This window comes from Peromyscus californicus, unplaced genomic scaffold (assembly GCF_007827085.1).
Source record: "Peromyscus californicus insignis strain IS unplaced genomic scaffold, ASM782708v3 Scaffold_4__1_contigs__length_199733344, whole genome shotgun sequence".
NCBI lineage: Eukaryota > Metazoa > Chordata > Mammalia > Rodentia > Cricetidae > Peromyscus > Peromyscus californicus.
This window is the reverse complement of record NW_026294562.1, coordinates 174242566-174265284: the sequence shown is the minus strand read 5'-3', so window position 1 is coordinate 174265284 and position 22719 is coordinate 174242566. Positions and strand designations below refer to the sequence as shown.

The window sequence follows — 22719 nt, the reverse complement described above, 5'->3', positions numbered from 1 at the left end:
CGGGCAGTGGTGGCACACGCCTTTAATCCCAGCACTTGGGAGGCAGAGGCAGGAGGATTTCTGAGTTCAAGGCCAGCCTGGGCTACAGAGTGAGTTCCAGGACAGCAAGGGCTACACAGAGAAACCCTGTCTCAAAACAAAAACAAAAACCCCACCATATTGAATGAGCCAAGATGATACATGCTTGTGATCCCAGTACCTGGGGGTCTAAGACAAAAGAACTGTGAATCTGTGGCCAGCCTGCGCTACTTAGCAAGACCCTACATCACATATAGAAGATGCATACATATATGGTATATGCATACATACATGTGTATTAGTTGACAGCATATCGAGGTGTTTCTGGAATCCTAGATTTTCAGTCAGTTGAACAAAGTCTGTAAAGTCAGCAACCAGCCCGAGACAGTGTTCTTAGAAATAGGGCAGGCCCAGTTTACCCACCTTTCCCAGCCTTGGCAGTGTCTTCCCACCTCTGAAAGGATACCAGTTTTTTTTTTTTTTCCTCAAGAGCAGCCTTGGGGAAGCCAGCCAGCGCCCCCTAGCGGAAGAGTTTAGAAGATTTGCAGAGATTATCCAATCAGAGGAAATAAGAGGGCCCAGGATACAACCAGTCAGAATCGAGTGCGGGGCTGAAATTCGACCAATGTAGATGGAGAGCTCTCTAAATAAACTCCTTTTATTGAATAAAAAAAAAAAACCGAACAAGGCACTTTGGGGTTTTTGTTTTTGTCGGGCTGGGCTCAGGAAAGTGCGGGCTGAGGGCTGCAGAGCAAGCGATTGGTGACCAGGCTAGTGCCTTGGCGCTGGGGTCGAAGGTACTTGAGAAAGACAGCCGCACTGTTGGGCGCCAGCCTTGGAGCTCAGCACGGATTATGCACGGTTCCAGGGGCTCCAGTTCCAGGGGGCTGCATGGAGAAAATCAAGAAAGTGAGGCATGGAAGGGAACTAGAAGTTTGAGCTAAGAAGACAGATTGACATAGGTTCCTGAAGCTGGGGGGTGGCTGGGGACAGACCTTACAAAACCGTGACACTTTATTCTTCTCTGATAAAGATGCGGCTAGAGGGGGGCAGAACCCAAGGGGAGGTAAAGTGGAACTGAGCATGGACACTTACTCTGTTCAGTACCTCCACCAGAGGGACACAGCTGGGAAAAAAGCGAGGGCTGCAGGGGGCTTCCAACTTGCGCCACTAAAGCCACACCCCCAGCCCCTCACTGGGGGATTCTAGGCAGGGGCTCTACCACTGAGCCACATCCTGAGTCCCTCACTAGGGGATTCTAGGCAGGGGCTCTACCACTGAGCCACACCCTAGCCCCTCACTGGGGAATTCTAGGCAGGGGCTCTACCACTGAGCCACATCCCAGTCCCTCACTGGGGGATTCTAGGCAGGTGCTCTACCACTGAGCCACACCCCAGCCCCTCACTGGGGGATTCTAGGCAGGGGCTCTATCACTGAGCCACACCCCAGCCCCTCACTGGGGGATTCTAGGCAGGGGCTCTACCACTAAGCCACATCCTGAGTCCCTCACTAGGGGATTCTAGGCAGGGGCTCTACCACTGAGCCACACCCTAGCCCCTCACTGGGGGATTCTAGGCAGGGGCTCTATCACTGAGCCACACCCCAGCCCCTCACTGGGGGATTCTAGGCAGGGGCTCTATCACTGAGCCACACCCCAGCCCCTCACTGGGGGATTCTAGGCAGGGGCTCTATCACTGAGCCACACCCCAGCCCCTCACTGGGGGATTCTAGGCAGGTGCTCTACCACTGAGTCACACTCTCAGTCCTCACTAGGGGATTCTAAGGAAGAGCACCATGAAGCTAGGTTGAGAATCGCCAAGAATGCACAAACACCCTCAGAGAAAGCCATATGGATCGCTAAAACTAAATAGACAAGACACCTCATTTTCACCCACTCAAAAAATAAACAAGTGTTGCCTCTATAATTTTCTCTTATTCTTATAGATGATAAGGACAGTAACTAGGGAGGTAGGATCTCCAAGGGCACAAGGTATCATCACCCTCTGCCAAGACATCACCTGTAAATCACTGGCCCAGGCCTGTAGCCCACCCCATGGAGCACGTGGTTAGCCAGGCTCAGAGCCACAGCTGCTGGATGACCTGGGTCCCCTCCTGCAGCCTCAGCCTCCAACAGGGTCAGCTCCAGGAAGTAAGTGGCAACGAGAATCACCTAAGGGGAGGTGTGGGAGACACTATACAAGCTGTCTACACGCCCGCCACGCCCACTGTGTGGGCCACGCCCCTACCCTTGAGCACCTGGGAGCAACCAGCAGCCTAAGGCAGAGCAGCGGGTCCACGTGGCACAAGCGGTACTCTGCACGCAGAAGCACCACCCGAGAGAAGGAGCCGACTCAGCAGACAGCGAGGTGGACTGTGGATTGAAGAGAAAGGGGTTGGGGAAGCCTTGGACACCCTGCTCTGAAGTGTTTGAGATGGATGAGTGTGGTCCAATTTCCAGACTTTAGTTTCCTGGTCTGTAAAATGGGACCCATTGACTTCAGTCGTGGGTAAACCCTGCTTCAGCGTTCAGATGACCTGGTTTAGCACGACTGATTACTGTGTGTCCGGCTGTTCATTTAAACGCTTTGCCTATATTTTTTAGCATTTATTTTGTGTATGGTTGTTTTGACTGAGTGTGTGTGTGTATACCGTGTGTGCCTGGTGACCGTGTGTGCCTGGTGACCGTGGGTGCCTGGTGACCGTGGGTGCCTGGTGACCGCGGGTGCCATAAAAGGGTTTTGGATCCTCTTAAAATGGAATTACAGACAGCTGTTACCACCTGTACTAGGCACAGAACTCAGGTCCTCAGGAAGAGCAGCTCTTAACCGAAGAGCCACCTCTCTCCAGCCAGCACACTTGCCTTTTAAAAAGCAGATGTCCGGGCTGGAGAGATGGCTCAGTGGTTAAGAGCACTGACTGTTCTTCCAGAGGTCCTGAGTTCAATTCCCAGCAACCACATGGTGGCTCCCAACCATCTGTAATGAGATCTGTCGCCCTCTCCTGGCATGCAGGCAGAACACTGTATACCTAATAAATAAATAAACAAACAAATAAATAAATCTTTACAAAATAAATAAATAAAAAATAAAAAACAGGTTTCCATGTAACCCAGCTTGGTTCTGGTCTCCTACCTCATCCCCTTCTCTCCCCGATACATACATGCACCTGGACATGTATGTATCGCTCACATCTCCAAAGTCACCTTGCAAGGCAGTGTGTGACACACCTAGAGAGGAGCAAGGAGAGCCTCAGTTGGCATACCCATGCTTCGGTTCCTCTTCTGAACTCCAGCCTCCTCCAGCAAGTTGGACATAGTGCAAGTGCCCAGCCAGCCCCCACCTGCAGTCTATTCTGGTCTCCATTTAGAACCCTGGACTTTTTCTACATAGTTTTCCTAATTCCCTTTCCCACGCAGAGACTTGACGGCCACCTGACCTCCTGGCATCTCCCCCTGGGTTTTCAGACTTTATCCTCAGCAACCATTCCTGGATTTGTCACCCTCAGAGCACTTCAAAGGGTCTACCAAAGGCAGATCCAACCAAGAAACTTCTTGCTTAAAAGTTAAAGATTACGCCGGGCGGCGGTGGCGCACGCCTTTAATCCCAGCACCCGGGAGGCAGAGCCAGGTGGATCTTTGTGCGAGTTCGAGGCCAGCCTGGTCTACAGAGCGAGATCCAGGACAGGCTCCTAACTACACAGAGAAACCCTGTCTCGAAAAACAAAACACCAAAACAAAACAAAACAAAAAAGTTAAAGATTACTCCCAAACCATGCTTCCCCGGTTCCTTGCCTTCTGTTTCATGCAGATCTGGGATCATTTTCCTGCCCCTATTCTTCCTCCACCTCTTCCATCATTTGTCTACTTTAAGTTCAGAGAACAACTCAGAGAATTCCCTCTTTTTTGTGTGACTCAGCCTTAGAGTGCTTGCCAAGCATGCATAATGCTTTGGGGTCCCATGCCTGCACCACATAATAACAGTAATAATAATAATAATCATCATCATCTGTCAAATGAGCAATTGTGAAGCACTAATACAAGGATCTATGAAATATTAAAGGGTTGCCAACAGGACAGGACAGTGAGAAATGGCATTCTGAGTCCTGATTACTGTACTGGTAAATGGATGAACCGCAAAGAGGAAAGGCATAGGCTGGTAATCCCAGCAATTACATAGTGAGTTTGAAACCAGCTTGAATTACTGATACCATGTCTTTTTTTTTTTTTAAATCAAAATAGGAATAGAGAGAGGGAGGGGGAGCTGGTTCTGGACTCATCTGATCTTTTGTTTGCTCACAATGATTTCAGAGAAGATGTCGCCAACATACTCGAGTTCTCCCTCCAGGCCCAAACTAATTAGAGCCTCTTCCAGCCCTGGTGGTGCACATAGGCCCAGGGAGCTTCTGCCAGTGTCCCCTGGGGAGAGATCAGTGCCTGTGGCCATGCCCTCAGGGCACAGGACACTTTGAGGCTGTAGGTCAAAGGAGACAGAAGAATCCTGAAAAGTAGAAGTTTGGGGGTTGGTGATTGGAGAGAGGTCCAGGCTGGGCCCTGGTGCCTGGCTCTCACTAGCATGCTGCAGATGAAGCCAGGAGCTAAGACTTTCAGTGGGAGCTGGGGCTTTAAATGCTCCAGAGCACATGCGCAAGGTGTTCCAGAACAGGTGCAAACGTTAAGGTGACTGCTAACAGGCAGACTTCGCCTCTTCCAAACCTGAGACCTCCCCTTCTTTCCTCTGTCCTAACACGGATTGTTTCTGGCTGCAGTGTGCAGGCTGTTCCTGAGGGGAAGATTATGTTTATTATTAGAGCTACGCAAGAGCTTGATTCGGCCAAAGTTCCAGAAGTGGGGGTTGAAATCACGAAATGTTTAAGGCAAGTTCCTGTGCACTACTGTGCACGTGATGGGGACAAGCTAGCAACCATCCTGCTGCAGCTGCTCCTCATCTTTCTTACCCTGAGTTTGTTCCCCACATCAGCCTGGGATTGGGGATGGGACACTGTGTACACGTAGGTCAGATCATACCCTGCTCGAGGATCTCAGGGCTTCCCCAAGGTGAAGGTCCAGGACACTGTTATCTGTTCCCTTACTACACACTCGGGGCTCATTCTCTCCAGCCCAACTGAGCCAACACTTTCCCCCAGACCCCCCCCTTCCCAACATGGGTTACACTTCTACCCGAGGGCCTCTACACCAGCTGCCTCCCCTTCCTTTGGAGATCACTCCCTCCAAAACAATTTGTTTGCTTGTTTTTGAGAAAAGGCCTGTGCAGCTCAGGCTGGCTTTGAACTCCATTATGTAGGCAAGGATGGCCTTGAACTCCCAATCTTCTTGCCTGAGATTACAGGCAAGGTATGTGCCCCCACCATACCAGGCTTCTAACTCCCCTAAGATATTGCCCCCAGGGGTATGGGCACTGGGTCAGCCATTAAGAGTGCTTTCTGCTCTTCCAGAAGACCTGAGCTAGCTTCCCAGCACCTGATACTCCAGGTCTAGGGGACCTGCCTCTCTCTTCAGGCTTCTGAAGACAGCCCTCACCTCATACACATAAATTTTTAAAAAAGAATCCTTTTTTTTAAAAAAAGACACGGGCTCCTTTATCTCCATGGAAACCACCATCCTACCCCAATTCTCTGCACTTATTCTCTCCTAAGGACTTTTTAAAAGGGCAGTGCCTCAGCAGGCATGGTGGGGCACACCTTTGATCCCAGCACCTGGGAGGCACAAGCTTGATCTACAAAGTGAGTTCCAGGACAGCCAGGACTGTGTAGGTAAGTCCTGTCTCCAATCAATCAATCAATAAATAATAATAAATAATAACAATCAATAAATAAAAGCTGGGTGGTAGGCACACCTTTAACCCAACACTCAGCAGGCAGAGACAAGGCATATCCCTATGAGTTCAAGGCCAACCTGGGCACAAAGTAAATTCCAAGCCAGGCAGAGCTATACAGTGAGATCTTGTCTCAAAATAAAACATAACAAAAACAAGAAAAAAAAAAGTGACGGTAATAAAGAACTCAATTTTTGTTGTTGTTGTTTTTCCAGGCAGAATTTTTCTGTGTTGCCCAAGGCTGTCCTGGAACTTGCTCTGTAGACCAGGCTGGCCTCGAACTCCCTCCTGAGTGCTGGGATTAAAGGTGTGCACCACCACTGCCTGGCTTTAAAAGGTTTTTTTTTTTTTTGGTTTTTCGAGACAGGGTTTGTCAGTGTAGCTTTGCGCCTTTCCTGGAACTCACTTGGTAGCCCAGGCTGGCCTCGAACTCACAGAGATCCGCCGGCCTCTGCCTCCCGAGTGCTGGGATTAAAGGCGTGCACCACCACCGCCCGGCTTTAAAAGGTTTTTATGAGCACCAATGAGTGCATGTATTTACTGTGCACCATGTGTGGACCTGGTGCCTGTGGAGGTCAGAAGGCAGCATCCAATCTCCTGGAACTGGAATATAGACAGTTGTAAGCTGCTGTGTGAGTGCTGAGAATAAAACCCAGGTACTCTGGAGGAGCAGGCATCTCAACTGCTGAGCTATCACTCCAGTCCCAGAATATTTTTTGAAAATCTGTATGTGTGCCTGCATGTGTATGTGTATACCAGTATGCATTTATGTGCCTATGTGTGTTAATGTGAATCTCACATGTGAAGGTACCAGCAAAGGGTAGATGCAGTAATTGGATCCCCTAGAACTATGACAGGCAGTTGTGAGCCGCCCAGTGTGGTTACAGGAAACCAACCCTGGGCCCTTTGTAAGAGTGGTAAATACTCAGCCAAGCCTTCTCCAGTCTTTTGTTTTGGAGACAGGGTTCCTCTGTGTAGCCCTGGCTGTCCTGGATCTCACTTGTAGACCGGGCTGGATTCGAATTCAGAGACCTGCCCGCCTCTGTCTCCTGAGTGCTGGGATTAAAGACGTGTGCCACCACTGCCCAGCTCCTAGAAGACTTTCTAAAAGCAAGAGCATTACATGATAAAGATTTGATAAATGTCTGTGGAAAAGAACAATGTGTCAACAGTAGCTTTCCTACCTTGGTGGTAGGACCTCAAGTAAGAGAATCTTCTCGTCTATGGACAAATGCTGAAACATGGAGAACTGAACTGGCCAAGCAAGCACTGAAGACCGTAGGACAGGGTGCAGTTTGTCTCGTTCTACAATGCTGGGAACTGAACCCAGAGCCTTGCCCATCCTGGACAAGTCCTCTACGCCAGAGCCACACCCCACCTACATGCAGTTTTTACTTCAGGATTTACGGAAAGCTGTGTGCCATCCAATCCCCATCTTCCCGTGATTAGCAGCTGGAGTGGCACACATATCACAAGCACAGGTCTGTTATGAGCTAAACTGGCTGACTACATCTGGAATGAACTAAAACTCAAGTGGCCAGAGACTCCCATAGGGATTTCTTTTCTTTGTGTGTGTGTGTGTTTTGTAAAACAGGATTTCTGTGTGTAGTCCTGGCCGTCCTGGACTCTCTCTGTAGACCAGGGTGGCCTGGAACTCAGAGATCCACCTGCCTCTGCCTCTCAAGTGCTGGGACTAATGGCATGTGCCCCCCCCCCCACTTTATTTTTGGACAGGAATCTCAATGAACCTGAACTTGCCAGTTTAGCTGGAATGTCTGGCCAGCAAGCCCCAAAGATCCAGTCTCCATCTCCCTGGCGCAGGAATTACATGCACAGACCACTACTGCACCTCCATTTTAAAATATTTTTATTTATGTGTGTGTCCCTGTATAGTGTCCATGAAGGCCAGTTGGGAGCTGCACAGCATTGTTCTGGAAACCCAATCCCTGTTTTCTGCAAGCGCTCTTAGGCACTGAGCCCCACTGGGGCTGACTTCACCTTCACGCTGGCATGGCAAGTGCCTTACTATCTGGGCCCCTGTGCTGTGGGTTATTTCAAGCAGGTCCAGGAGAGGCTCTCAGCTCATCTTATTTTTCCCACCCCTGTCCTGGAATCATGTTACCTTCACTCCAACCCCATTTCTGAGGTTTGAGAAGTTTCATTCCGTAGCCCAGGCTGGCCTTAACCCTGGCATCCCTCCTGCTTTAGCCCGCCCCGGCCCCGTGCCCCTGTACTGGGATTACTGGCATGACCCACCACTCCTGGCCAGTACCACTTCTGACAGTTTCCCTTCAGATCTGAAACCATTTAAACATTAACAATTTAAACAAATGGATCATCACTATACTTTCTGGAATGCTAACTAGCACATCCTAAAATCATAGGATGTAGACCATCAATACCAAAGTACACACACAGCAAGACAGATCCTTATTTTTATTTTTTATTATAGCACTGATGATAGCAGGAAGAAAAAAAAAAAAAAGGAACCAGAAACCCAAGTTCTTGGCAATGGAGGCACACACCCATGTACACCCATGCAGCCTTGGGAAGCAGCTAGAGTACAGGCTGTCGTGTCCCCAACCTCTGAGAATGCATCAGTTGGTTCCAAGTCTCGAGTCCCCGAGGACCCAGAGGCTGAGGACATCTGCACTATTCTGAAGGTATGGAGGTGAAGGGACATACCCCAGGCATGGCCTCAGCTGGAGGAATGGGAGATTCGAAAAAGGTAGGGCAAACATTCATGTCCTGGGGACCCTGGGCCTGTGGGGGCTCACTTCTTTCTGATGCTTTCATAAACACACAAATTGGGCAGAAAACAAAGCCTTGTGAAATGTTTAAAGTGGACACTGTAAAGGATGATTCAACCACTCCCAATGAAATGGGTAGTATTTATTAAGACCCTTTTCCTTCAAACTAAGCAGCACAGGCAGGCACATGTACGGATGTATGTTCACTACAGGGGACAGCTGCCTGTGGGTCCCTCACGTGGAGCTGCTGAAAGCCCGAGGTAGACAGGAATGTATCCCACTGGGAGATGAGTCACACAACGTGACAGAAAAAACTGTTCCATCTGTAACTGAGGATATGGGGCAGGGAATAAAAGAAATTTTTTTTTCCCCTGTGCTAGAGAGGGAACCTAGGGTCTTTCAAATGCCAGACTCACGGTCTACACTGAGCTGTAACACCCCAGCAAAGGCTTCACCTACCCAGACTTAAGATGGCCCCACAGCCACTGCATGTCTGCTCTGACGTTGGGACAGATGTGTGGACTGGCCTCGGCTTTCCCACAGCCCTTTCAAGGCCTCAGATTTCCATGCCTGCCACGCCCCTGCTTCTAGGAAAATCTGGGTCAATTCATCTACACCAGACCCTCTGTGCAGCCTGCTCCCTGCATATGGGAATGTGAGAAGCACCCCACTGAGCCCCAGATGCGGATCTTCATAAAAGGGTGCTCAGTGGAGGGAGCCCTAGACCTGTGCAGCTGCTATCAAATATTCAGGTGTCCCCGCTGGAGATGACCACAAGTGTTGTCAAGACATAGATTGTATGATGGCATTTGGGGATGCTAAGGCTTCCTGGTTTCACACAGAAAAGTGTTGTTCAAGCGCTCAGAGGCCCCTCCTACTGTCACACTACACACAGGCTTCCTGTTTGGAGCCACCTAGACACCAGCTGCCCCAAATCTGGCAGCTTCTAAGGGCAGGAACCCATCCCTTCCCCACCCAAACCACCCAGCCCCCTTCCCCCCTCAATAGTGCCTCTCCCCTGTAGCCTGGCCCACCCACCCACTTTCCTACCTCTATCTGTTCCATCTCCACAGTTCCATGGGCCTCAGAACTGGGCAGGGCAGATGACGGGCAGTACCAGGTACACTGGTACTCCAGTACTGGAGTAGGGGTGGCGGTTGGCTAAGGAACTGGGGACTGGGCCCTGGTTTGAAATGAGTGTCTTTATTGCTTGTACCGTACAAATACGAGGAGTAAGGAAAGGCCAGTAGGGATGGGAGAGAACTGTCAGATAAACACACACACATACAAAGGAAAAAACAGACGACCCCATCCATCCCTGCTACCCCCACCCTACTGCCTTTTTGTGATCTGTCTAGTCTGAGGGGTGGGGTGGGAGAGTAAAATCAGGAAAACTCAATTCCAGACACCCAGAGATACTGAGGATGGGGAAACATGGCCAGAGCAGCAGGTGGATCCTCTCCACCTGCTGCACCCCATGGGATCAAACGCTCAGGCTGGGGTTGAGGCCTGAGCACACTCACACATGTGCTGAGACACTCACTGCTAGAGCAGGGTGCACATTGGCACCCACGGCACCGACAGACTCACTCACACATTCACCTTAAGGCTCCACAACAGGGGCCCTGGAGATGAGGTGGCCCCCACCCCAATGTGTACCAGAGACACCTGTCCCCATCTCTGTCCCCTCCCAGGCCCCAGTCAAGTCCAAGGGGCCCAATACTGTCTCGGTGTGAGATGTGTAACCGCCAAGGTTGGCTTCCCTCTGTCCCAGGCAGAAAATGGAGCCACCCAAAGGGACTGGGGCCCAGCAGGAGGCTGGCTACAAGCAAACCCTGGTAAGGCACGGGGCTGTGGACAGGAGGGCTGGCCCCCAAATGTTCCTCCTGCTCTATCCAGAATCAAGAGAGCAGCCTGGGAGGAAGAGGCAGGTTCAGGAGGTAGCTCCTGGTCCTGGTTCCCCCACCAAGATCCAAGGACTTGGCTCCATTTTCTATGGAGCCAAACCCAGACGATCCCTCAGCTTCCAAAGGCCTCTGCCTGTCCCTGGACATTATTGCGTTCCTGCCCCAGGTGAGGTGGCAGCAGATAGACTGCCCAGATGATAGCATAGAAGGCATCTGGGGTGCTGGGGGAGGGGGTTCATCAAGATGTGGCCTCTGCTGGCTTGTCCCCAAGCCCAGGCGGCCCCACGGCTCCCCACTTCACCTTCCTGGAGGCCGGTGGTGATTTGTAACCTCTCTCCACCCTCCCAACCGCCCATCCTTGGGCAGGTTCCCAGCACTCATCTGGGAACAGAGGGAGGCCAGGAGAGGGCTGCAGGACCGCTACGTCTGGATGAGAACTGAAGAAGAAACTGGACATGGGGGGTGGGGGTGGGGGACAGGGAAGGGAACACAAACCAGAAGGCAAAATAAAATTTTCTTTAAAAAGCCACCCAGGCAGTGGATGGCGGCCATGCTTGTGTCCTGTGGTGGCAGAGGGCTGCTCACTCTCGGATGCTGGCCGAGTAGGAGAACTGGGGGAAGTGCGTCTGCTGGTCCAGTTCCAGCGAGCCCAGGCTGTCATCTGTAGGGTTGGGTGGAGATGAGGGAACAGCAGTCTTGCCCACCTCCACCCCACTGGGAAAGGGCCACAGACAGGAGTGCTCTTGGACTACAGAAAAGCCTGAACCAGCAGTGGTGGCCCACAGCGCTAGCATCGAAGGAAAGCAACTTGCTTTTGCAGAGAGGACTAGCCATGACCTCCTCCCCAGGCTGGGTCTTCTGGATATTTTTCTCCCTCCCCTGGGCTGTCCCCACCCATACTCACCTGTGGTCAAGGGACTGTCGGTAGCCCTGGCACAGTTCTGTCCCAGCACAGAACCCTTACACAGGTTCCTACGCCAAAGGTCTCCACTTTCCCAGGTGACCCCGTCCGCCCACAGCCTGTCCCTTCACTCCAAGGTTCTCCCATGGTTGGTACCCACAGGCCACTTCTGCTAGGGGTGCACCTTGGCCACCACACTGCCAGGCCAAGTATCTCCTCCGCCTTCTAGCCCCGGGACCCACGGAAAGCTCTGAGGGCTCTGGGCTGTCCCAGGACTAGGAGCTCCCTGAGTGCTCAGCCTTGGGGTGGCTTCAGATCAAGAACACAGTCAACAGAGTGCTCTAGCCCAAAGACTAGGGCAGTCCCTGAACCCTGGAACACACTACAGCCATAGTTCCTGATGACTCTTACAGCAACAGCAGGCCTTGTAAGCAGATCTTAGGGAAAGTGGCCAGACTCAATAATGGCAGCCAGCCAGGGTCCTCCTGGCAAGCAGGACCCAGGGCAGACCCCACCTCTCAGCCATCTAGCCAGGCCCAGGGGCAGTGGGGCCCCAGACACTCACAGCGGTCCGGGGGTGTGATTGTGATGGACTGGGCAGTGAACTCATCGTCGAAGTACCTTGTGTCCACTTCAGAAGTGACCTGAGGTTTGAAGGGTGGCAGGAGCTGTGGAGAGGAGGCTGGGGTCAGCACTACCAGGTCACCTGTGTGCAGGGAGGCCCCTGGGGCAGGCAAGAGTGCTCACCTTTCTCTGTACCACATCCTGCCAGTTGATGCTGAGGAAGAACCTGTGCTCCATGACCTCCTTCGCATCACTGGGACCCCCGCCGAGCCTGGGCAGAGACAAATATCACCTACCACCCAGCACCCAGACCCACAATGGCAGGTTCTGGGAGCCAGGCTCAAGGCACAGGCATACACGATCCAGGGTCCAGGGCCCCTGTGCAGCCTTTGACGATGCTGTCCTGCCACAAACTACTTTTCAGATGGGACCTAAGCCTGGAGAGCTCATAGCTTGGATCCAAGGTAGGGAGAAGGCAATCTGGGCCGAGGGAGCCACATACTGGCCTCGTCTCAACCCACAAAGAGGTGAAGGGTAACAGGGCAGGCTTAGAGGGCAGACGACACACACTGGCTCAACCACATACAGTCCTGTGATCTCAGGCTGGTCAAAGGAATGCTGTACTCATGTGTATCCACAAAAGAGGCAGGGAAGGGCAAGGCAGGCTGGTGTGTGGAAATGCCTATTGTGGGGCCACTGGGGTTGTTCAGGGGACCACACATTGCCAGGCCACACCTCTGCTTAGGGTCCTTCTTCAGCAGTCCAGCCAGCAGGGACTTGGCCTCTGGCCCAAGTGTTCGTGGGAAGCGGATCTCCTCCATGAGGATGAGCTCGAAGAGGCGCTCATGATCCTGGTTGTAGAAGGGCAGGCGGCCGCACATCATCTCGTACATGACCACACCCAGCCCCCACCAGTCCACTGCACGTCCGTAGTCATTGTCCTCCAGCACCTGGAGGACAGGAAGAGGCCAGGCAAGAGGAGCTAGAGTGGTTCCACCCTCAGGCTCCCTCTGCCCTTGGCCTGCATGCTCCCACGCCCCAGCCCCAGCCACCTCAGGTGCCAAGTACTCTGGGGTCCCACAGAAGGTCTTCATGGTGGCCCCATCACTGATGCCCTCTTTGCACAAGCCAAAGTCAGTGATCTTGATATGGCCATCTTTGTCCAGCATGAGGTTTTCCAGCTGTTTAAATAAAAAGCCAATATGTGAGAGTCAAAGCCTCCCAGGGTTTTCCTCTAGGTCAGCGGTTCTCGACCTGTGGGGGTCGAATGACCTTTGCACAAGGGTCACCTAAGACCATCAGAAAACACAGATAGTTACATTACAATTCATAACCATAGCAAAATGACAGTTATGAAGCAGCAACGAAAACAATTTTATGGTCGGGGGTCACCATAGCATGAGGAACTGTATTAAAGGGTCGCAGCATCAGGAAGGTTGAAACCATGGCTGTAGAAGCAGTGGTTTGGGGTGGCAAACGATCACACTAGGGATTCCTGGGGGACAAGACAGCCATAGAGCACATGCACTGTGGGTTTCAGTTTCTTTTCTTTTTGAAACATGGTCTCCTGTGTAGCCCTGGCTGGCCTGGAACCCAAGAGATCTAGCTGCCTCCGCTAGAATTAAAGGCATGTGCCACCATGCCCGGCCTGGACTTTAGTTTCTTTCTTTCTTTTTTCTTTTCTTTCTTTTTTTTGGAGCTGAGGATTGAACCCAGGGCCTTGTGCTTGCTAGGCAAGCGCTCTACCACTGAGCTAAATCCCCAGCACCATGGACTTTAGTTTCTTAAGGCTCAATGTGAAGGTTACTATGTTCTCAGAATTTGGTAAATTTTTGGAGACAGGATCACTCTGTAGCTCAAGTTAGCTTTAACACAAAGCAATCCTCCTGCCTCAGCCTGTATTAAAATTACAGGCATAAGCCCAGATTTTTTTTTTTTAAGTTATAAAACACATACCAGAAGAGAGCATACACAGCATACATGACACCTCAGTGAGGCCCTGCTGTCTACAGGTCCGGCTCCAGCAGAACCCCGGGAGCCCAGTAATGAACTACTCTTCTGTCACTTGGTCTTCTCAGGACTGCCTAGTGCACTGGTGTGCACTCCATACCCAGCAGACACTCTACCACCAAGCTTCACCCCAAGGCCACCTGCGAAAGGTTCGTCCCATCTGCTCCGGCCCCTTCCCTCAATGTTGGCCCATGGGATGCAGCCACAGCCATTGTGGAGCTTGCTCTGCTACCTCGTTTACCTGGAAAACGCCACAGCACATGGTGCCCATTTTCTGGCAGCAGGTGCTGTGGGCCACATGAACAGTGTGCTCTGAGTGTGTGCACACCTTCCCAGGTAAAGACATTCCCTGTTTCTGGTGTGCACAAGGCAAGGGCAGATGGTTGGCAAGTAGTTTTGGTGTCACTACCAAGTCATGCTCCGGATGCTGCCAACCCACAAACCCATCAGCAGCCTGGAGTCTCACAGGTCTTCACTGTGAAACTGTCTGGAGTGTGTGCCCTGGGCCAGCCTGGACCTTCTGTGCACTTCCACTCCCACCCCACCCGACACTTGTCCCTAGGCCATCTACTCACCTTGATGTCACGGTACACCACATCCCTTGAGTGCAAATACTCAAGAGCTGATACGATCTCTGCACCATAAAATCGGGCCCGATCCTCCGTGAAAACTCGCTCCCGAGAGAGGTGGAAGAACAGCTGTGGAAGGAGGCGAGCGAGGCCTTAGCCCTGCCCCCCAACCCCATGGCATGCCCCAGAGGCGAGGCCTTAGCCCTGGCCCCCCACCCCATGGCATGCCCCAGAGGCAAGGCCTTAGCCCTGGCCCCCCACCCCATGGCATGCCCCAGAACACATGGGCTCCAGCAAGAAGGACCAAGTAAGAAAAGAACAAGAAAGAAAAGGATGAAGGATGTAAACCAGCACGGTGGGGCTCACCCACAGCCTCAGCACTAGGAGGCTAAGCAGCAGAGTAGGAATTCAAGGCCATCCTTGGCCACAGGGTTTGTTTGAGACTAGCCTGGATTACACAAGACTCTAGATAGAATCATAGATGGATAGATGGATGGATGGAGAGATAGATTAGATAGATAGATAGATAGATAGATAGATAGATAGATAGATAGATAGATAGATAGAGGTAGATAAGACAGATAGATGATAGACAGACAGACAGTGGGAGGTAGAAAGAGAAGCATCAAGAATTCAACGTCAGGCTTAGCAACACAATGAGAATGAGTTTGAGACCAGCCTAGGCTATCTGAATGAGATTTTGCCAATAAATAAGCAAATAGATACATTAATTCATTAGTGATTACTAAGCAAGCGGGCAAGGGCTGAAGAGTGAGGAATGACCAGTGAGTGACGGCACAAGGGCAAGTGGGGACAGTAGGAGGGACAAGTGACGGAGGGTGTCAAAAGTGAGGCAAGAAGCAACAAGTCACCAGTGAGTGACCTGCTGAGCAAGACACCGGGGCAGTCGCAGTAAGTGCGCCACGGCTATCTACCGGCACTCAGTGAGCGTGCACGGGTGATGGAGCGGGCTGACTGACGCGCAGTCACATGACATGGCGCAGCCTCAGGTAGCTTTCCTGGCACTGGCAGTCTCCCACCCACAGCCCTGCACCTGGCTTTGAACACTGCCCAGCAACATAGCAGCAATGTCACCTGGGTGAGCCTCTCACTTCACCTCCCAGCCTGCCCCATCTTCAAAATGGATCTCCTACCTCCTGCTGCACAGGGAGCAGGGTAGAGCTTGCCTCTCTCCATGCACACACGCACGCACGCACGCCCCCATCTCACCAAGCCTTCCTCGCTTCCCTCACTACCATGGTAAAGTGGCCAGGTGGCACAGCTCACCTCGCCCCCGTTGGCATACTCCATCACAAAGCACAGGCGGTCATGGGTCTGGAAGGCATACTTCAGGGCCTGTGAAGGGAACCAGAACGTTGGACAGAAGGAACCTGAACTGGCACACTCTACCCTGCTTGGGTCATAGGAGTTCAAATCCCAGGCGTGTCCAGAGGAGATAAATACGTTCTGACCATGCAGAGCTGTCCTCAGCTCTCTCCTTGTGACACACGGAGCTGTGCTCTCTATCACAGGAACTCTTGTTCACTGTGGCTCAGAGTGACAATGGACTGGGTACCAACTCCAGACAAGACAGACAAGCTGTCAGTGCACAATGGTTCTCAGACTGTACTCTTAACGAGCCCTACCAAGGGTTCCTCACCAATCCCTGCCAGTCCCTCTGCTCACAGAAACCATAAACTCCAAGGTTCTGTCATCAAATCTCATGTGAACAAGTACCATCCTTCACAGGGCAGCATCCTCAACCCAGTCCACTAAACTGACAGGAACTTACTTCACAGGAACCACGGCCTCAAAGCTGCTTTCCACATCTACTCAGCCAGGGTCAACAGGCACACTATGATAGCACGTTTGTGTCTATGGTATCTTCCCACTTTAGCCAGCTGGGTTGGGCACCCCTCACTCCCAAACATGGCTGTCATGCAGCCACCACCCAGTGTCCTGATGCTCAAACAGTCTGGGAGCCAGTGACGCTTTGCCTGGCCTACCTGGCCTACACCTAAGCTGTGCTTATAGTAGCAAGGCTTTAGCTCTTTCCAAGGGTTGGCAGGGAGGGAACTCACGGTAAGGAAGGGATGCCTGGTGTTCTGCAGGACCCGGCTCTCAGTGACTGTGTGGGCGACTTCATCCTGCGGACAGACAGTGCAGATGAGTGGCAGGGGCAGAACAGGGCTCCTCAGGCCCTGACCAAACGGCAGCCTAGACAAGGGGGACCTCAAAGCAACAAGATGAACAGTTGAGAAACAGACTTCACCATGTAAAGACTGGGCTAGCAGCACCTGAACTCAGGCCAACCATTAATATCCACTGTAGCTTGAATCTTCAGTGACCCCAAAGGCCCATGCGTGCTGGAGGCTTGGTTCCCACCTACTGCACTCTTGGGAAGTGGAAGACTATGGGGACATAGAGCCTAATGGGAGGAAACTAGGTCTCTGTGGGCATGCCCTTGAAAGAGATATTAGGAACCTAGACCTCTTCCTCTCTTACTTCCCAGCCCCCTCTGCCATGTGCTCCTATAATGATGTACAATGTCTCCGCAGGCCTAAAGCTACAGAATACTGCAGCCATAAACTGAAAGGTGTAAACAGCCAGACTCTTCCCTCCTCACAAACTGTCTACCTCAGCCTGTCGCAGTGACGCAGCATTAACATGTAGCCCAAAAGGGAGATGAAGCACACAGTATGTGATCTTGCTCCCACCCCCCAGAATCCACACCAATGTGGGAAACCAGCTTTAGAGAAGGAACTGGTGAAGGCTCTAGATCTAAGAAGTACTTCTCAGGGTGAGGTCTGGCACCAGCAGCATCAACCTCCCAGGACACTGCATCACAAGCTTAAGTTTGGTGTGTGCCCAAGGGTAGGACCATAGGAAAGCTCCCAGATGCTGCCTTTTGCTACTTCAACACCCTGGGCAAGGGCATACACTCAGGAGATGCTGGAAATACCAGATCATTTCTGATTATCACAAATGGAGGTTGCTAGTAGCCTCTGCATGCACAGCTGGGATGCTGCTAAACCTCCTGTAATGCACAGTGCAGCCCCACTCTTCGGGACGACGTGGGCCACAACAGTGCTGAAGCTGACAAGCCTGCCCTGGGTCAACTTTACTGAGAATCTGTAAGGAGCTTTGTTTCTTCTTGCAGAGGACCCAAGTTCAATTCCCAGCACCCATGTTAATCCACTCATAATAGCCTGCAACTCCAACTCCAGGGGACCTGACACACTCTTCAGACCTCCACAGTCAACTGCGCTCATGTGCACACACTCTCCCCATGAACACATACAAGTAATCTTAAAAAAAATCTTAAAATATGCACAGGTGAAATGGTGTGGCTAGAATATATCTGAAAATACTCTAGACTCAAGAAAGAAAAGCAGATGATGATGATGATGATGGGCTGCAAAGATGGCTCAGTGGTTAAAAATGCTTGCCACTCTACCAGAGGACCCAAGTTCAATTCCCAGCACCCACATGGCTGCTCACAACTTAGCTCTAGTTCCAGGAGATCCAACGCCCCTTTTAGCCTCCTTGGGTACTGCATATATGGTGCACAAACATACATGCAGGCAAAAACACCAATACAAATTTAAAATAAAAAGGGGGGAAGGAAACAAAAAGAAGTCTGTGAGGCACAAGGTCCATGCTACATCTATCTTACAGATAGCAACAGAGAAACCAGAGCTGTTAAGCACACAGGCTTGTCTCAACGGGAGGGATGTGAACACTTGTTTTCCATCTAGAAGGCTAGGAATGGATGTGTTAATAACCTGGTGACCTTTGCTAATCTGTAAAGGCAGGCCTCCCCCAAATCCCCTTTATCCTGAGCATTGTTTCTCAGTCAATAGAACCAATCCATCCTTATGAAAGAGGTCCCATGTACTTTGCGAAAGTGTCTTGCTATTAAGCTTATCACGAAACCCTTTCTCCCACTGGACGTGGTGGCTCACTCAGGAGGCTGGGACAGACAGATCCCTAACTTCAAGGTCAGCCTGGTCTACAGAGTAAGTTCCAGGACAGCCAGGGCTACACAGAGATGCTATATGAAACAAAACAAAACAAAAAAATCTCTCCTCCCTTAGACCCTTATCCTGAGCATTGTTTCTCAGCCAACAGAACACATTCTTGTGGAAAAGGTCAAAGGTATTTTGCAAAAGACATGTACTTTGCAAAGGAGTTTTGATTAGTCAGGCCTTAAGCTTTGTTGTGTTAACTGTCATGAGGACACCTTTTCCAAAGGTGTACTGTGTTTAAGTATGTCAAAAACAAACCGCCCCAAGTCTGAGCCAGGCAGGCTAAGCTGTGCTGAATCAGGTCTCCTTCTTGCCTCTCGTGGTTCATTTCCCTGCTGGCTATACCATGTGCAGGGATCGCACATAAAATGAGGGCAGAGCCAATGAAACAAAGCTCAATATTGGTCACTGCTCAACAATTATAACCACAAAGATGCTCTATTTTTCTTCTTTAAAAGTTTCAGCCAAGCGTGGTGGCTCATGCCTTTAACTCCAGCACACGGAAGGCAAAGGCAGATCTCTGAGTTCAAGGCCAGCCTGGTCAACAGAGTGAGTTCCAGGACAGCCGGGGCTACACAGAGAAACCCTGTCTCAGAAGGAAAAAAAAAAAGATGTATGTCTGTGCATTTGGAATCTTCTATTATAAAAACGTTAAGTAGGGTTAAAAACAACATGAGAACTGCTTTGGCTGGGATCAAATCCAGGAACTCGCACTAGTCCAGCAAGCTCCCACCCACTGAGCTCCACCTCCCTATCACACTTCCTGACTCAGCTTCTAAACAGGACCTGCTGAGTGCGGGCCCAGGCCTCCTGGGGCTCAGGCTTTTCTCCTCAGCCAGCCAACCATCCTATGAGGTTGGGACAGGATGCAGGAGAAAAATAAGTACACAGCATCAGATGGCAGGGGCAAATGTCCCAACCCCAAAAGAGCTCCCAAGGGCACTGGGGTATGGTTCAGGGACACAGAGCTTACAGGGCTCCATCCTCAGCATTCCTCCTCACTCTTAAGGTGTAGACCCGGAATGAGGCCTTGCATATGTCCATCAAGAGCCCTACTACTGAGCCCTTCCCATCATTACAGGCCACTGTTATGACCTGAGCACTAAGCCCCAGCAGAAGCAGCTTGATGGGCCAAGAAATCGGTTTTCCTGAAAACAGGAGGCTGCATGATAATAAACCTAATGTCAACCAATTGGCTTTCCCTCTGTGTTCCGCTTCCTTGCTGCTGTTGCCTTCTGAACTCTACTGCTCTGTCCCGGCCTGGTGGGAGCACTCTGTTTAGAGCCTGGTGGGAGCACTCTGTCCTGGCCTGGTGGGAGCACTCTGTTTACATAACTAAGTCTGCCCCACTTCACAAACCACAACTAAAGTCAATCAGGTCTAACCTAAAGTTACTGCAATGTTATCTTTGGACACTTCCGATGAAGTCTCCCTGCCCCAGCCCTCAGTGGCCCACCTTGGCAATGATGACCTCCTTCCTCAGGATCTTCATGGCATAATAGCGGCCAGTGGCCTTCTCCCGCACTAAGATGACTTTGCCGAAGGTGCCCTTACCAAGGAGTTTGAGATAATCGAAGTCATTCATGGTCTGTGGGTAGAGAGAACACACAGCCTTTGGTGTTTGGCACTCAGCCCATGGGATGAAATTTTAATAAGGAAGAGGAAACCCAAAGGGCTTCATGCGGGGCTGGGGCATGAGGGGTAGATGGTAACTCTGCGTGCTGAAGCTGCAGGCAGGCAGGCCTATGCTTTCCCACATGAGCCTTCCAACTCCCCAATAGATTCAGAGCAGTTTGCCCTGGCACCGTCTCTCACCCCACGGGCACAGGGCAGCCCCAACAGCATCCATAAGCAGAAACCACCCTATACCGGGAAGCCCTGAAGCCCCTTACTGGAGGCCTGCATACTGTGTGTGTGGAAACCCAGGCAGGCAGGGCTGCTGCAGCCCCAGCCCCTGGCCACCTGCCACCAGCACTTACCACTTTGGCCCGGGCCTTGTTGACAGCCACCTCCATCATCTCAGGTGTGGAAGAGTCACTGGGGGAGCCACACTTGTAGTCCATGGCATCCTCTCCCGGGCCCCGCTGCTTCAGGCTGTTGGCCACCATCTGGATAGCCCGCATCCACTCTTCCCTGTAGGAAACACATACAAGTCCTGAGAACTCCTCCCTGCCCGGCCACAGCACACTGCCCACAAAGGGCAGGCAGATGACCACACCCCTTTCAGCACTTGGTGAGATCCAAGGCAGGCAGAACTGACGCGTCTTGACTAAAGCTGCACAGCTGTGCTCAGGCTGCAGAGAGGGCACCGGTGGCAGAAAGACAGATCTGCCACCTTCTGAGGTGTGCTGGCTGCAGGAACCTTGAAGTCAGGTAGCACTGAGATGATCAAAGGAGGGAGAACACTCTGTCTGAGGCCCGTGAGACTAACAAAGTCACCCTGAGCCTTGGGGAGGGACAACCAGCACTACCTTCAACTGCTTCAGAGCAAGTGAAAAGCTCAGGCTTACAGGCTGCTGATGTTCTGTGACGAGAAAGCAGAAGGAAAAGGAAGCCTCAGGAGCTAAAGGAGCCAAAGATCTTATGAGGCAAGAGCTGGCCAGTGGGACCCCCAGGTGCCCAGCCAGCCAGGCACGTGCAAGAGAAGCTGGTGGAAAAGAAGTCAGTCCCAGCCGACGGGGGCTGGCTAGAGGACAGTAAGCTGGTGCTGGAGCTCCTAGGTTAGGAGCTGCTGTCTTGATCTTTGCAAACCATTCTTTTTGTGAGGTAGTACAAATGACCAGAGATCACATGCAGACATAACACTGCCTAATACTCAGTTGTCCACATCCTTCATTTTTGACCTAGCAACACAGCAATTTTAGGTTGAACCTCTGCGTACTTTGCTCATGTCTAGAAAAGGCCTGTGAACAGTGGGATACAATGCTCACTAAAACAAGAGTGTTCACTGAGGGCAGGCAGCTCTTCCAGAGCTGAGAACCAAGAAGAGGCTGAGAGCGTCATGACATCCTCCACAACTATCCTGTAGAAGCCCTGCCACTCTGGTGGCATGGCGACTGCTAGCAAGGTCACACAAAGAGGGACAAATCCCAGCCCTGGCCCACCCTGCTGGGCTGCTCTGCTGTTCCATGGGTACCAGGGAGAGCCACAGCTGTTCCCATGAGTCCCAGAGTGCACACTGATCCATGCTTGGACACAGGTCTTACAGCAAGCAACCTGTCCTGATCCAACTGGGCACTGTCATTTCTTGGTGCTATCTCTAACAATAGCATATCTTCCAGAAGGTGGCATCTTAGCAACAAGAACAAGTCAGCAAGCAGTACTTAAATACAGGGCGTGAGTGTGAACAATGTGGTGAGACACTCTGCAGCTCAAAGACCGACACAGGTCTGCACAGACTTGGGATGACCTAAACACCCTACAAGAAGAAAAACAGTAGTACACAGAAGTGTGGAGTTCTGTGCTCAGGGTTAGATACTGCTCTCCTCACACGAGGCTCAGAAGGTACAAACATTCCTGCAACAGTTGCGCAGAGGGGCGCGCCTCTGGAGCCCTGGTTGTCCCCAGGAAGGGGAACTGGGAAGCAGGGGACCAGGAGACAGTCTCTAATAAATGTAGAATACCTACTTCCCTCCCCACATCACAAAAGAGAAAATTGAGACTCAGGGAATGTGGTTGAGTGGCAGAGCACTTGTCCAGCGTGTCCAAGGCATGGGCTCCTTCCCAGCACAAACAACAAGACCAGCACAAGAAAAACTCAGCAAGTCTGCTCTCAGCCTGGTCACTGGACTCGCAGAGGACCTGTGGCCTTCCCCAGGGCTGCTGGACAAGGAAGTTCTGCTCAGCTCCAGGTCTGCTGAAGCAAGCAGAGACAAAGATTAGAGGGATCTGCCTTCTCAACTGGCCTGTTACCTGTGGGAGATGTGTGGACCACACACCATGCTCTCTCTGTGAGACAGGTGCACGAACAAGTGTTGGCACATGGCTGCTCCCCACCCAAGAGACTGGAGGCCCCCAAACCCCACAAGGCAGAATTTGACACCTGCTCTTTTTTTTTGAGATGGACTCTTGCGATGGAGCCTAGAACTCTTGTTTGTTTGTTTTCTGTTTTTTCTTTTTTCGAGACAGGGTTTCTCTGTGT

General features: G+C 51.5%; 1 protein-coding gene across 3 annotated transcripts in view; it reads right to left on the bottom strand.

Moving 5' to 3' along the window:
• Positions 1-9781: 9781 nt before the first annotated feature.
• Akt2 (AKT serine/threonine kinase 2) overlaps positions 9782-22719 on the bottom strand; it is a 49484-nt gene continuing 36546 nt past the window's right edge. For all 3 annotated transcript variants that reach the window (XM_052762086.1, XM_052762088.1, XM_052762087.1), the window contains 10 exons: positions 20558-20711; positions 20035-20166; positions 16632-16697; positions 15838-15906; positions 14557-14679; positions 13024-13152; positions 12707-12921; positions 12155-12242; positions 11973-12075; positions 9782-11167 (listed from right to left, as the gene is read on the bottom strand). In XM_052762086.1, the coding sequence (XP_052618046.1) occupies positions 11088-11167; positions 11973-12075; positions 12155-12242; positions 12707-12921; positions 13024-13152; positions 14557-14679; positions 15838-15906; positions 16632-16697; positions 20035-20166; positions 20558-20711 (1159 nt within the window). In that variant the 3' untranslated portion in view covers positions 9782-11087. The remainder of the gene's footprint in view (positions 11168-11972; positions 12076-12154; positions 12243-12706; positions 12922-13023; positions 13153-14556; positions 14680-15837; positions 15907-16631; positions 16698-20034; positions 20167-20557; positions 20712-22719) is intronic.